The sequence below is a fragment of the Haliotis asinina genome, chromosome 3 (genome assembly GCF_037392515.1).
Source record: "Haliotis asinina isolate JCU_RB_2024 chromosome 3, JCU_Hal_asi_v2, whole genome shotgun sequence".
NCBI lineage: Eukaryota > Metazoa > Mollusca > Gastropoda > Lepetellida > Haliotidae > Haliotis > Haliotis asinina.
The window spans coordinates 46,470,515-46,486,667 of record NC_090282.1 but is presented as its reverse complement, the minus strand read 5'-3'; the positions used below and the strand labels follow the sequence as shown (position 1 = coordinate 46,486,667).

Here is a 16,153-nt window from a genome sequence, read left to right as displayed (position 1 = left end):
AGACAGGATAACATCTGCTAGTGTCACTCAATTCCAGATTACTCTGTCAAATGACGTTGAAAGTAATCCAGGTCCAGCCCATGTAACTATGAAAGATTTAAACTCTGTTAGGTGTGACATCATGAATGAGGTAAAAGAGTTCAAACAGATCATTATTGCCGAAATATCAACATGGAAATCCCAACTGAGTGACCTATCAGACAAATGCTCCACACTAGAACATACTGTGATGGATATACTGCAAAGATATCGATAGATTATCACAGGAACAATCTATTATATACAGTGTTGTAGATGAGCTTAATTGGAAACTAGAGGATAAACTAGAGTCGCATGACAACTATATAGATAAACTTGAATCTTTCAGTCGAAGGGACAATGTTGTCTTTTATGGCGTGAACGAGAGTGAAAATGAATCGTAACCGACAACAGCAAGAACAAAACTGTTGACTTACTCACAAGGCATGTCCAAACAAAGACTTGGGAGCATAGTGACATTGTACTGGTCATATCATATTGGGTCCAGGAGAGACCATCAAACCATGCCGCATCCCCTCATTGCGAAGTTTGCATGCACAGACGACAAGATCGAAGCATTGCGGCACCGGGAAGAGTTCAGGAAGTCTAACATAGGTATTGCAAACAATCTAACAAAACTTCAATGAGAGACATTGGCAGACGTGAGAAAAAGAGGCTTAATTGGGTACTACAAGAACGGTCAACTCCACATGAAGTCCACCAATACCAGTTGAGCCCCCAGTGACAACAGGAGGACCAGGGTTCCATTGGCACCTCTGCGCACACCTGCTACACAGACTGGCACAACGCAGGAAATGGTACCCTATCCCTCGGGCACTACAGGGTCACGTGGTATCCCCTCCTCGCAGGCTATGGATGACGAATAGGGAAGTGGCCGGGCCAGTGTTGACTCACCAAATACAACAGGTGATGATATTTCTTATGATGTTGGTGACCTTTCAATACATGTATGGAATGCAGATGACTTAACATCTAAAATACATGATCCCGAATGCATTCAGTTCCTCGTAAAATTCCACATAATGTGTATTGTAGAGATGTTCCTTGAGAGAATTAGTGACATCCCGCAACTCTCGGCATATAATGTTTATGCTACTAAAGCACATAGACTAGCTAGTGCTGGTAGATTATCAGGCGGTGTTTATACGTTTGTACACACGTCAATAGCTAATCACTGCCAACATGAAAACTTGAATATAGACAATGCGGTTGGCATTAGGATAAATAAATCCCTTGTAGAAGGGGATAAAGATATTCTCTTAATAGGGATGTATGTTCCTCCCTCTGGCTCTCGACCAGTGGTTAACACATAACACACAGCTTTGAGACAACAGCTTTGAGACAATAATATGCGGGGACTTAAATGCACATGTTGGGTGTGGCAACAACCTCCCTGAGACTGTTGATGAGCCAGGTGTGGACAGAGCAGCGTTCCCGGAGGAGCAGAGTGTCCCCATAGATCACAGGAACTCTAGTGACTGAACTGTAAATATGTTTGTGCGAAAGTTGTTGGATGTTTGTTTTAAGCACCACCTGTATATATGCAATGGTAGAACTGCTGGTGATAAAGATGGTAGTTATACATATATTTCAGAAACTGGGTGTAGTGTTATAGACTATTTCATAGCTTCTGTAAATATTCATACATTTTGTAAATATGTTCTCGGGCACTCAAGAATCGAATCAAAACATTTACCAGTTAGTTTGATGTTGAGCTGTAAACATGCCAGTCCTGTAGATACCGATGATCAATGTAATGATGAGCCATTTTCTGGATACAAATGGAACAATAAACTTGCCAGAAATTTCCTAGATTTACTTCATGCTCAACAACCATCTGTAAATTCCTTGACAGAACTGATAAGCCTCGATATAGAGTTGTCTTTGAATTCATTTGTCAGAAACCTTCTAAATGCTGCTGAAGTGCTTAGAAAAAACCCAACAAGCTAAATAACCAGACATTTTATAATAATAATTGTCGATATGCGAAATGCGAGGTAAGACGTGAACTTTGATGCTATAGAGGTACCAAGTTACCTACCAGTAAACAACACTACTGTACATTGCGTAACAGATATATGAATGAATGTAGAAAGGCTAAATATCTGTATCAACGTAAAAAGAGCTTCAAACTATATTCATCAATCAACAACCCATCTGTATTCTGGAGGGAACTTTGAAGCATCTCTACTAAAAGTTCAAGTTGTCCTATCGATAAACCAATCTTATACCATCATTTCAAGAACTTATATTGTGATCTGAAACCGAACGAAGATGTATCTTGCAATCAAGATTTTAATATTGATGAAACTATTTTCTTAGATGAAGTTGATCAATGCATTCTAGACATTCCTATCACTGAGTGTGAAATAAGCTCATGTCTCAATCACCTAAAAAGGGATAAAGCGGCTGGGCACGATGGAGTAATAGTGGAACTGCTAAAATCTTCTGAAAATATTATCATGCCTTTCCTTGTGAAATTGTTCAATATGCTCTTTGACAAGAGTCTTTTTCCAGACGCCTGGTGTAAAGCTGTTATTGTACCTCTTCATAAAAAGGGTATTCAAAGTAACCCAGACAACTATAGAGGAATATCCCTCCTATGTGTGTTGAGCAAACTATCTTGAATATTCGTACTACGAATTGGTCTAATATAAGAGACAAGACACCAGAGAGCCAGGTAGGGTTTAGACAGGGATATTAAACCACAGACCATATTTTTATCTTAAATGGAATTATAGAAAAGTGTCTCCTTAAGAAGAAGAAGAAATTATATGTAGCTTTTATAGACTTCAAGAAAGCCTTTGATTCTGTTGATCGATCAAAACTATGGAAATGTTTATGTAAAACTGGCATGGGAGGAAAAATGTTGAATTCAATTCTTAGTATATATCACTCTGTAAAGGCTTGTGCTAGATGTAATAATGAACACTCCCAATTATTTTGATTGTCTAGTAGGTCTAAAACAAGGCTGCGTTCTTAGCCCAGTATTGTTTTCTCTCTTCATAAGTGAACTGTCAGATGAGCTATCAAAGTATGGTAAATTTGGCATACAACTTTTCCCTGATTAGCTAGATATTCTATAACTCATGTTTGCAGACGACGTTGTACTTATCTTAGATACTATCCATGGATTACAAAACCAACTGAACATATTACATGATTTTATGGAGCACCTCAGTCTAAAGGTTAACCTCGATAAAACCAACATTGTTGTTTTTCGAAGAGGTGGAGGTTTAGCTAAACATGAACAAGTGAAAACAGAAAACAAGTGAAAACAGAATTATTGTAGTAAATAGTTACAAATACTTCGGTATATTATTTTCCTCAAATCATAAAATGGGAAGTTGTATTGATGATTTAACGACGAAACAGCGTGCACTAATGGAAGTTACTATTATTCTAAGTAAAGTGGGAATGATAAATAGTAATGTCTTCTTCAAAATATTTGACATGCAAATACAACCATTCTTATTGTATTGGGCAGAAATATGGGTATAAAAACATTTGATAAATTAGAAAGAGTGCATTTAAATGCATGTAAACGATTTCTTAAAGTTAACCCCCATACCCCGAATGCCATTGTATATGGGGAATGCGGCAGCTATCCACTTTATAGTAATGCAATGTGTAAAACATTAAGATATTGGCTGCAAGTTTTAGTTATGCATGAAAACCGGATACCTTTCAAGGTATATAAAATGCAATTATATTATTCTAACTATGGTTACACGACTTATGCATCGTATATTCGTAAGATCTTGTTCTAACATGGTTTGGGTTATGTGTGGATGTTCCAATCTGTAGGAGATATATCCGCCTTTATTAATGCCTTTAAAATGTTGCTATTAATATGTTTTTCCAGTCTTGGACTTGTACTCTGAATAATAGCTCCAGATATTGTTTATATCGTGAATATAAAACCATTTTACCTCCTGAGAAATATCTAGATTGCACTATTGACAAACGACTTAGGAATATATTTGTTAAGTTCAGATGTGGTTTATTAAGATTAAAATGTAACGAAGGGAGATGGTTAGGAATAGATAAATCTCAGTGTTTATGTCCATATTGTAATTTAGCTACTGAAGACGAATACCATTGTTTATTCATTTGTACATTATATAGCATGCTACAAATTAAGTACCTCCCTTCTGTGTTTCATCAAAATCCGAATATGTACAAATTTAGATCCCTTCTATCAACGGATGATGTAGTAAAGCAACGGATGATTAAGTAAATTCCTATATCATGCATATAAATTAAGAGAAAATACATGTAATAGATAGATAGATATCACATAGATAATAGATAGATATCACATAGACAGTATATGACTACAATAATATGTATAATATACATTGTATATACAGCTGTATAATCGGCAATGTATATGGGCCTGAGGTCATCGCACTAGAAATAAACACTTGACATTGCCATAAATGTGCCATGCAGCTCTGACACATCACAGATCCTTACAGCAGAACTCAAGATGTTGTATATAGTGACTTAATCTATATGCACTTGTTTTTCATCCATTTGTGGAGAATGACAAAAGAATTCCTAACTGATTAATTGCTGGTCAATGCCTCACATACAAAATCCTAGCTATACTTAAATTTTGACAGGGCAAATAACAGATGGATATTGTGACCATGCTTCCTTACTATGAGGGTGAGATCATGTTATCAGTGTACCAACAACTGACAAAGTCACTGAGTCTCAGCAGCCAGTCTCTTGTTGTGGGACACGGTGGATGGGTACTTATTTTCACACACAAAGATCAGTGATATTGTATCACAATCTGAACAGACTATTCTTACCTGCTGACCCATGAAACAGATCCAGTTGTATGCGCTTGACAAACCCAAGACTGCTCTACCAGCATCCAGATCTGCCTTGGCTTGACGCAGCCACCTCCTTGCTTCTGATAGATCAGGGTTTCCTGTAGACTGGTGGTAGGAACCAGATCTATATCCAGATCCAGATCCAGATCCAAATCCAAATCCATAGCTGCCTCCTCTGAAGTTCTGGTGAGTGTGTTGATACTCCTTCTGATATGTTCTGTGTCTTGAAGTTCTGTCATTAAACCGTTGGAACCATGCATAATCTGTTGAACGGCCTCCATCAGATTCATCATGAATATCGTCAATGGTTAGTCCCTTCTCCAGTCTTTCAATGTATATACCAATATACTTGCAGACTTCATTGCAAAAATCACTTCGGTCAGGATTTTTGTCAGGATGCCACTTGAAATACAAACGTTTCTTCACCCTGTTCCTATCCCTCTCACCAAACATAGCCCAGGCTTCTTTCAAAATGTTTCGAATCTCTCTCAAAACATCCTCCAAGGCTTGTGGAACATTGAGAGGGCAGTCTGGTGATGCAGTGCTTCTTTCTATCATCCCATCCTCTGTATCTCTGAAAAACTTGTGAAGCTGTGTGGCGCAAACTTCCTTTGTGAATCCATCTTTTCCTTCAATAATGTATCTGGCTTGGAGAGGAGTTTCGCCCAATTTCACAACTTTCTTTATAATCACATACACTATGAAGACATCTCCAGCTTGCATCCCCTCAGTGATGTCATCAACTTCATCATCAATCAGAGGATCATACACCTCATATCCTGCATACTCCCCTTCCTTGAAATAGGAAAAACTGTTGTCTAACATGAAGTGGAACTTCTCAGGGATGATAGTACCTGGAGGTGGGAATACAGTTCTGTACAAGAAACTTGAGGAATAATCAAAAGCAGTGATACTGTTCATATCTAGTATGTCATGTATCTTTTGTGGCTCACATTTCAACAGTCTCATAAGTGTTGCACAGTTTCGATCAAGATGGTACCCTGTTAGCTCATTGATGGCAAAGGACAAATGGGTATATAAAGAATCTTCATCTGTAGTCATAGCATTTGTAGAAATGTATATGCGCAGTGATTGTTGTTCCTTGACAGTAACACATGTCTGGGGAGATTCACTTCCTTCAACAGCATTTCCATCATAGATAATCCAAGTGTCCAGATGCTCAACTTCAAAGAGCTCAATATTTGACAAACTATGTTCAAGTGTCTCACAGTCTGCTCTTTCTAGTGGTCTTAATTCTTTCATGATTTTCTCATGGTTGACAAGTCGTACAAGTCCTGATATGAATTCAGGTGTCTGGATCACAGCCAGAATCTTAGATGAAATGCTACCTTTACATGCTGATACAATACATGTATCTGTCAGTTCTTCTTTCATGACTTTACTCAGTATTGTGGGTCTATGTTTTGGCGGAAGCAGCGAAATGGTATGCAAAGGATCAATAACATCTATCTCCAATTCTCTGAATCCTACAAAAAAGTTCAGTTTCAGCTCTTCCACCCTTCTCCTCAAGGAACTGTTGTCAGAAAATACCAGTTTTGTTGATAGAGTCATGATGTTGTCACAATTTGGTAGAAACAGTGAACAGAGGTCAAGACTTGTTCCAGTGTCGTTACAAAGATAATTGTTGAATAACAATTTCACTGCAGTTTTGACAACAAGTAATTCATTTGGATTCAACTCCTTGTTTCCAACGTGCCCATGTAGCTTCTGCAATGCACAAACAAATGTTTTTGCTGAAGCAGTTTGTGCTGCTCCCAGTGCTTCAAACACAGGGAAAAACTCACCATAACTCAGCGGACCTGAATAGACATAACCATCTATAACTTCTTCCACGCTAAGGCGTGTAACTACTTCATCTGGAGGTACAAAGATTTTTTCTTCTGGCAAAAATATCGTGCAGGCGGCAGTCAGTTTTTCCTTTATTGTATCTGAAATTCCAGTGTCCCTTAAATATTCATACACAGCTTTCATCACTTTCTGCAAAGATTCAACAATATCTTTACTTTGGATTGGTATTTTTTTCTGCATCTTTGTCACTGAGGTGCAGATGTTCAGTACATGCTGAACAACTATATTTGCTGGAGGGGAATCTGGTATCCCAAGCTGTGAATGAATAATCTTCTTTTTGTCTCTATATTCTGATTCTGATGGATCATATTTTGTGCGGAACATTGTGCAACTGGTCCAGACACAATAGCAGTGTTGTGGCCCAAGTGATTCAGAAAAGCAAACCAGAGACTTTGCAGCTTGAAACTGGGGGTGGATTTGGGTCAAGATAGTACCACATTCATGTTCTTCTTCCACTACATATGGAAGAAGAAATTTAATGTCCTTCACACTGCCAAGGATACCTTCATTTTCTTTTTGTGTTCTCCTACACAGATGCTCCATAAGAATTTCAGACTTTCTTGCAACATCCTTGGAGATTCCTTTCATCCCTAATCTTTCCACTTGTCTTGCAAAGGCTTCAAATTGATAAACACTGACAACTGCTTGAAGTCCAATGAGGACAAGAAAGTTGTACCATTCATCTTCGTTGTAAGGAGCAGGTGGAAAGGCTGAGTCAGGACACATTGTAGCAAATACAACCTCTTTCCTACTGTAAAATTCTTCTGCTCTGTGAAGCGTTCCATCACTTGTTTCAATAAATTTCAACATTTTCAACTGCTTTATCAACTGCCATTGCTCACTGTTGTAGTTTTCAGATTTCCGTAGAAGTGATTCTTTAATAAATTCAAGATGGATGGGCTTTGTGCTACTTGGAAAATGATGGAAGGATGGTATCAGTAACCTGTAATACACTTCTGTTAGTGTCAGTGCTGACACCCCAAGGTACTTCATTAGTATATCTAATAGTTCATTGTACTTGAGGAGAGTTGTACCTGTCAGTTCACTCCAGTGGTCCAAGCCATCTTTTGGTAACATATCTGAGGATTTCACTGCATACACATTCCCCACCGCTGGCACCAGTTGACCTGTCACTGTAGGGAAAAATGGCAAAGTCTTCAACCTGACCTCTGAGTTGGGAAAGTCTTGAGACTGCTTCAAACGTTTTAAATTATTACTAAAATAGTATAAGAATGACACTGCCTCAGTTTCCGACACTGACTGACATTCTGAAGGGTCTACTGCTGAGAGAGCAAAGAGAACTGCATCAGGCTTTTTCCAGTTTGCCACTAATTTTGGAACAAGTTGAACAACGTTGAAAAACGTTTCATTATTTAACATTGTCTCACTAAAATGAAGAATGTTCACTTTTTTCAGTGCCCCAGCACATGTGTTTTCTGTGACACTGTCCAGGTCAATAACTTTAGAAGAATCTTTGATGGAACTGAGAAAGAGATTGAAGGTATTTCTCCTTGCAGGCAATAAACACCATGTTGACAATGGTTCCAACTGATTTCTTAACCATCCCTCAGTTTTGTTTTCTTCAGAAACCTTATCGATCTCTATGTTAAGATACTTCCAGAAACGAGCTATCCAAACATGTGAGGGGAAATGAGGATTCTGTTCCCAAGGGATCAAAGATTTGCATGCAAATGTTTTGAGAGCCAGGATGCTTGGAAGCATTGATGCAAACTTTCCAATCTCCATAGCTATCAGAGAAGATGATTGTGTGATATGTTTCATATAGAAGTCAGCTATTTCAGGATGAAGTGCAACATCTGGTATAGATGTTAGTAAGTCAGTAAAACTTGTCACAATCAGTGGTTCACTTGTGCTGAACACTGCCACCTTTCTGGAGATGGTCATTGCCAAAGGAAGGCCATTGATTTCTGAAGCAAAGGAATCTGCTCTTACAATGAATCCAGTAAGAAGTTTCAAGGTTTCTACTGATCTGTATGGTGTTTCTTCAAGCTTTCTTGGCAATGTTCCAAGTGTGCATTTATCCTGACTTTCATCGGCATATGATTTCAAAAACTGGAGAGCTGTTTCCGGTGTTACACAGCTAACTTTCTCTGACAGTTCAGTTTTTTTAAACTGACCATAGATTTGAAATGGAGCATAAATGACCTTCATGTTGAGATCCCGCAAAACTTCACTCAGTTTCTGTGTGTGTCTCTGTGCTCTTGCTACTGCTGCATCATACATCTTCTGGGATGATGCTGGAGATTGGAACTGTCTAAAGAAATGTGACTGCTCAATATGGTAGTAAGACTCCAAGTCATTAAAATAACCTGGAAACCTAACATCACTGTTCACTGATACCCACTTCACACAGGCTATTATGTTACATGTTCTGTCTTTATGACAATCAGAGAATTTCCCATGTACTGGTTTAATGACACCAAAGAGATTACTTTTCTTTTGTACTATGTCTGTGTAGATACCAATGGCCATGGACTTCCAGAGATTATTCGTTGCATTTGAAATATCTGGTAAAAACAGATAATAGCCTTGCAGATTTTGTTGAAGTACCTTTACTTCAAGTTTTTGAGTGCAGTACATCTTGGCTTTCATTGTTTCCAATGCAGAGAGATATGCAGGAATGATTATAGCCTCCACAATGTGTTTGTTCCACTCAGACCTGTAGTCTTGTGCCCCTTGCCACAGGTTTCTTCTTGCTTCATGGTCGAGAGCAAAGTGGCCATTTACATGTACAGGTAGGCCAGTCAACACTGGTAGTGGTAGGATACAAAATGCTCTCCCTTTGATAACTGATCCTGAATGGGCTGATTTGGGTGGTATTGGCACTGCAATGCCCCCTCTTGGAAGCAGGCCAATGTCGCCTCTCTCCCAGGCTGAAGAGACAGTGACAGGGATAACTTTGTCACTGGTAAATCCACTTCTGTGAACAATTAACCATTTCTGCTTATTGCCTGTTGAATCCTGTACCTCTAGTGAAAACTTCAGTTCCAAGGGTGTTAATGCAGGAAGGCCTTTTCTTGCTACAACTTGGCTTCTTAAGTCTTCCATGAACTTCTTTTGTTCTTCTGCATCTCCTTCTGTCATTTTTGATTCAAGTGAATATTCTGTTAACAATTCTCCATCTGCTGAAATACTTGCAATTTCTATCTTTTTCACATTGTGAAGAAATAGAACAGAATCAAACATATCTTTCTTAAACTCTTCGAGAAGATCTTTTATCATGTCAGTTGTTATTTCCTTGTTTGAAATTACGGAATCCTCAGCCATAGCCTCAGTTCTCAGAGGAAAGCGGAAAAGTGTCCCTTTTTCTCGAAGTGAAACACATCCTTCCAGGTATCCCTCAAATGCATCTTTATACGTCACTCTTAATTTATCAAGATCGCTGAATTTTACCCCTGGGTTTTTGCATGTGGCCCGTGGAACATACTTGACATGGGGATCTAGAGCACAGACAGTTTTGTTTGTAGTTGGACCTACCGTCATGAAAGAAGGTACGTCAGTCAGGTGGTAAACTGCATTGAAACCAACTCCATACTGTCCCGTTTTCAATGGGTCATCCCCTTTACTACCTCCACCAAGATTCTTAATGCCAGCAAAATCTTTATCTGTAAAGAAGCTGTCATTGTAGACACACAGCGCAGGACCCTGTAGAGAGGACCAGTTTTCACCAAATACTTTAGTTGTTGGGAGAGACCTAAAGTCTTTGATAAACATCAGTACTGTGGCTCCAGCATCATCAGCATTCTGTAGCAACTCCTTCATAATTGAAACATCACAGGGATAGCCAGACAGGATTCTCCTTATCCTGGAAGTGAGTTTTTCACTTTGTCCAAAAGATTCAATTGATGAAATATGATCACAAAGGTCAGCCTCTCTTTTCCCCTTTACTCCTAACCATTTTGCTGCCACTGGATGGATTTTATTGTGAAGAAAAACCATGCTATCATCTTCATCAACCCATTCACAGTCATCCAAACAAAGTGATGATGCTTTGTACAGATAACCATGTCTGTCTGGAAGCATTATATCTGATATTTCACTCTTGTCATACTGATCTGGTAAGATGTCAATCAAAGCTATCATCAGTCTCTCAATACATGAGAGATTTTCTATTGTCAGCTTCTCCAGTGCAGTATCGTCAGAGATGGATTGAACAACACCTAAAATGTCTTGAACATCAAAGCAATCTTTCACTCCTAAAACTTCAAATAAATGTCTAAATATTGTAGTATGGCTTCTGGTAACTGGATACAAATGAGGAGAGAGATCCTGGGACAACTGAAAAGCTACCTGATGAGGTCGCACCATTTGTTCATCAACTAATATGACACACTCCTTTCTAAGCATCTCAAGTGTAGTGGTTCTGTGTTCAATATTATCTTCAGTTTCTGTTTCTTCAAAACAATGTTTCAAGTAATAATATATTTCTAAACACATGTCACTTAATTGCTTGAGTAATGATGGATCTGTTGTACAATTGATCTTCTCAGCAACATACAATAGTTGTCTTGCTGCTGTATCAATATCAATTTCATCTTTATGATGTAGCCCAATCCGTGCTAACACATCTTCTTCATTTCTCAAGTAACCAGGGTGACTGGAATCAATGACAAGTTTTGAGCAGCCAACCAAATTCAAAACCTCACTGCTGAACATTTCATTTGCTTTAGCAAAGACCTGATGTGAGATTTCATCTGCTTTCCATGACAGTGGCCATCTTGTAGGATGCTGCAGAATAGGCAAGAAGGGAATTTCTTTGAGCTGCTGCATGACTTCTTCAGTGTAGTCAGCAATACGCTGCTTCTTGACCAACTGTCTACTGAAGTAAACAGTCCCTGAAAGGTAGCCAACAATCTTCCAGCATCTTTCCACTGCCTTCTGTGGTTGTCTCTGGTGAAGACTAGCCACTGACTGAGCTCTCTCAAGCAGAGACTCACCTGGGAGATCATCCCTTACCATTCCCAGCTCACAGAGTCTTTCTAGTAGATGAGGTTCCCTGAAACCTTGTAGACCTGTTCCTGTTGGAAAACATTCATCTTCATCCAAAAACATTTCTGCACACTTTCCATGTGGGTGTACAAGTTGTCCTGGCTGTTTCAGCACACCATGAGGACATGCTGGAACACATGCTGTTGCCCTCATCAGGTGATGGATATCAGAATTTTGCAAGTTCAAAGCATATATTGTTAGCTTATCCCTGTCTTCAGTTGTCCAATATGCATCACAAATATTTGGGAAGAAAACAGTTGAAAAAAATTCAAAGGTTGACATACATCTCGATTCTAATTCATTTGAGAGATCTGCAGCTTGGAAGCTTTCTAAAATTCTGCCAGGGACATCAACAATATCCTTGTCTGTATTGTTCCAGAAGTGCATAGCTGCTTTGAATGCTATGTTTCCTACAACTGCATCAGAGTGAAGCCTTTGGTTAAGAAATCTCATTCGTTGAAAACTTGTTCTCTTGACTCTGCCATCATGATGGAAAAGGAACACTTGTGCATCTTCCTGAACAACTACGTGATAGAAACATTTCACCATGGGATCCTCAGTTTGACATGTATGTGGCCATAGCTGATAGAACCTAGATATATCAGATTGAAGGTCAACTGGCATCTCAACAAGTGCAGATATGTAAGATCTACACACTGCATCCTGCTTCAACACTTGGTTCCAAACAGCTTCATAGAGCTCTTTGTCATCTTCAGTCTGAGTACACAGCTGTCTCCTGTCAGATGTGAGAGCAAATGTTGCATTGATGTGAATAGGAAATGGAACATGTACTGGTAATGGTAAAAAACAAAAATAGTGTCCTTCTTTGTAGAATCCTGTTGGGCATTCATTCATTTTATAAACTCCATTTGTTCCACCTTCCATCCTCAGCGGCAGGGCAACAGCTGCTAATGGGAGCAATCCCCTTAGCTTTCCAGATCTAGCAAAGCTTCCAGACTCCTTCTGACCTGTAACCCACATAATAAGCCAGGGAACAGTGTTTAAAGCTGCCACAAGCTTTAGCTTCCTTGTCAGACCACAGCTGAATATTTGGAGATGGATATCAGTTCTCTCTCGTATCTTGAGACCCTCACTAGGTTGTTTCTTCCACATCTCTGCTGCATATGACAGGACACTGTGTCCAGTCAATGATGATCCAACAGGGTACAGGACTGTTTGGTTTTGAATTGTTTTCTTTACATGGAGTAGTAGTTCGGGATGATAAGGGTCTCCATTAGGTGGTAGATGATAGAACTTGACACATGAGACATTCTGTGTGAAAAGGAGAAGATTTCCAGAACTTTCAGCAAACTTTTTGAAAAACTCATCCATTTCATATTCTGTATAGGACAAGTCCTTTATTTCACTTTCAGATGCTTGATCTTGTGTTCTTAAAGGGAACCTAAACAGAGTGCCATCACATATTGGCTCACCAGGTGCTTGTCTTCTGAACTGGCAACCAAATATTCCCTCAAAAGGCTTGAATTGGCCACTCATTTTTCGCAACATTTTGCTATTTTTAACACTCTTCAAGTTGGCTCTCAATCCTGGTTTCCCCAAATGCTTCTCTTGTGGGTCAAAAATCACCATATTGTTCAAACTTATGAAACTTGGAACATCTGTTAGATTATAGACTGAGTTGAATCCTAATCCAAACTTGCCTACTTTGGTTGTGTCCTCTTCCTTTGTTGCTCCACTGAGTTTCTCTATGTTGCTAAAGTCGCTCTCCTTGAAGCTTGAATTATTATAAGCCCAAAATGCAGGACCCTGGAGTACAGACATATTCTCATTCATAAGTGATGTCCTTGCATCTTTATTCTGTCTCTCATCATACATGAAGCAAACCTCTGTAGCCCCAGCATCATCTGCATTCTGTATCAGTTCTTTTGGGACTGAAAACCCATCAGTGTATTCACGAAGCAAATTCTTCAGCCTGCGAGTCAAGGGTTCTGACTGGTGATACTCCATATCAAAGTCATCAGTGTCATCCATTACACGCTCAGTCAAGGAACAAACACCAAGTTGTTGTGCTGTAGTCTCAGATATGTTGGAATGGACAAACCATATTTCATCTTCTTCATCCTCAGTGTCATCAGAGGTCTGATCCTTAAGCCAGTCTGCATTGCAGTAAGTACACTGTTTTGCTGGAAGCAGCATAAGAAACTCATCATTTTTCTGATGGACAGGTAAGTACACTCTGTCAGGTCGTGGTTTGAAATTTTTCAGTTCATTAAGAATTTGCAGAATAAGTTTCAGGTCATTCTGTACATCAGTTGGTCTCTTTGTGTTTGAAGTTTTGAAACCATCATGTTTTTCTTTTATTTCTTCCAGAACACCAGTTAACATGTGAGGTGTTTGACTCTGGTGACACCCACAGCCTTGGAGTAATGAACTCCAGTTATGTAGCACAGATGGCAGAGGAAATCTGTATGGTTTCAGATCCAAGTCATTGGATTTTGGTATGTAGACAGACTTAGGATACTGGAATCCATCTTCAACTCCTACCCAGACACATGGTGAACATGCCAACATCTTCTGGTCTGTTCCTGACAAACACTGTGATTGCAGGAAGCTGTAAATTTTCTCCAAAAGGTCCATGTAGTGGTAATGTTCTCTACTCGTGTAGACAATTCCTATATTTTTTAGATGCTGTATTACTTGATGTGGTTCAGGATGTCTGCAGAGTCCTAAAATAGGTTCAACGCTTGTAGGAATGGCACTTGCAACTGAACAAACAGATCCAATAACTGATGAATACTGGCAACTGTAGACATCCTCTGAGCACAAAAGAGGACAACTTGACTGTCCTTTCCATGGCAAAGAAGGAGGATATGTGGCCGGTTTTTGTTGCAGACATGGAATGCATTTTGTCACTTTGAGTGCACAAAGTAATGGTTGACAGTATCTTTGCAAGTTCCTTTCTAGGCACATGATCAGTGCTGATGCTTTCACTTCTGCATCAGATCTATTGCCAGTTTGAACCAACTCTTCTATTTTGCTTGCAGATGTCACAATGTCATATTCTGTTATATCTTCTTCTGTTTTAAGACCAATAATTCTTAGACCTTTCTCCAGTGTATCTGTGCGTACATGTATCTGGGCTGGGAACCTGTCCTCCATACAGAACAGCTTTCCAAGGAAATCATTGTCAGGACTAAAGAGATCACATGCTTTCAGGCCATCTCTACCATTTCTAGATGACAAATATTCTATCTGTGAAACAGCCCCTTTGGTTTTTTGTATGATTTGTTGATGACTTTCCATGAGAAACTCTATAAAATCTGTGATTTGATGACCAGTATATAACTTGTGAAGCATCTGGTTAAGGATCTGTTGACAGACATTAAGAAAGGTCTCCTGTGGTACACCAAGTTGCACAGCCAGCTTCTTAACTGAATGCGATGAACACATCATGTATATCTCTGGATACTGTACTGGTATTTTCTGATCAGGTGCTAGTTTCAAGCGGGATTCCACACTACAGTAACAGTCATCTGTAGCTGTAAATATTGCCAACTTCCTCAAAACCACCATGGTCTTGTGAGACATCTGGCACTGGCTCATGTAATCCAACAAGGCCTTTCTCTCCTGTTTCTCAGCCTTGGAGTTGAATCTCTGTACAGCTGCGTTTAGGCCAGCATGTTCTGAAAGTTTCTCCAAAGCACTCATAACACCAGCTTGTGTTGGGTATTGGATAACTTTCCCAAAGACATATGGATTCTGAAGAACAAAGTCAGGCACATGCTTTAGATGGACAATATCTAACTTCTGTAGTGCACTGCCAAGATTTGTTGGCAGTGATCCCATGTTTGTGACTGACTGAACGATGAACACTTTATCAAAGCTGTGTAGTTTGCCCCTCCCTGTGCTGTCAACATCAGGCAGTATCTTAAGATCTCTGAATGTGGTTTGGGCATTAATCCCATGATGTTTTATGTAGGTCCACACTTGTTTAAGCCAGCTCAGGTTTAAATACTGAGAAGGAAGTTCAGCATTACCTCCAGGAAAATGCTTGTGTAGACATTGGCGTAGTAGCCCCGGAAATATGGCAGAGGTCATCACAGACAGCCCAAGGACTCCTGTAAGATAGGAACAGAAGTAACTATACTTACCTTTCACAAGTATGTTATTTTCATTTTACAATTTAGATTTAAATCTTTTAGTGGGCATGGCAACAGAAAAAAATCTATTAAAAGCTGAAAATTTGTTATTGTGTTACCTAATGAGGGATTCAGGGGGATTAAACAGATTAAGAGATGATTCACAGAATCAATCAACTTGAAATCCACATATCAACAGAAAAATGCTACCCCTGATTTAGATGGTGATGGTGGCTAGTCAAAGTTTGACCAACTACATTTGGGCTGGTAAGTTCATAATACAGACTT

General features: G+C 39.3%; 1 protein-coding gene across 2 annotated transcripts in view; it reads right to left on the bottom strand.

Annotated features, from left to right (window-relative positions):
* LOC137278122 (sacsin-like) overlaps positions 1-16,153 on the bottom strand; it is a 48,648-nt gene that overhangs the window by 14,422 nt on the left and 18,073 nt on the right. For both annotated transcript variants that reach the window (XM_067810263.1, XM_067810262.1), the window contains exon 7: positions 4,863-15,844. In XM_067810263.1, the coding sequence (XP_067666364.1) occupies positions 4,863-15,844 (10,982 nt within the window). The remainder of the gene's footprint in view (positions 1-4,862; positions 15,845-16,153) is intronic.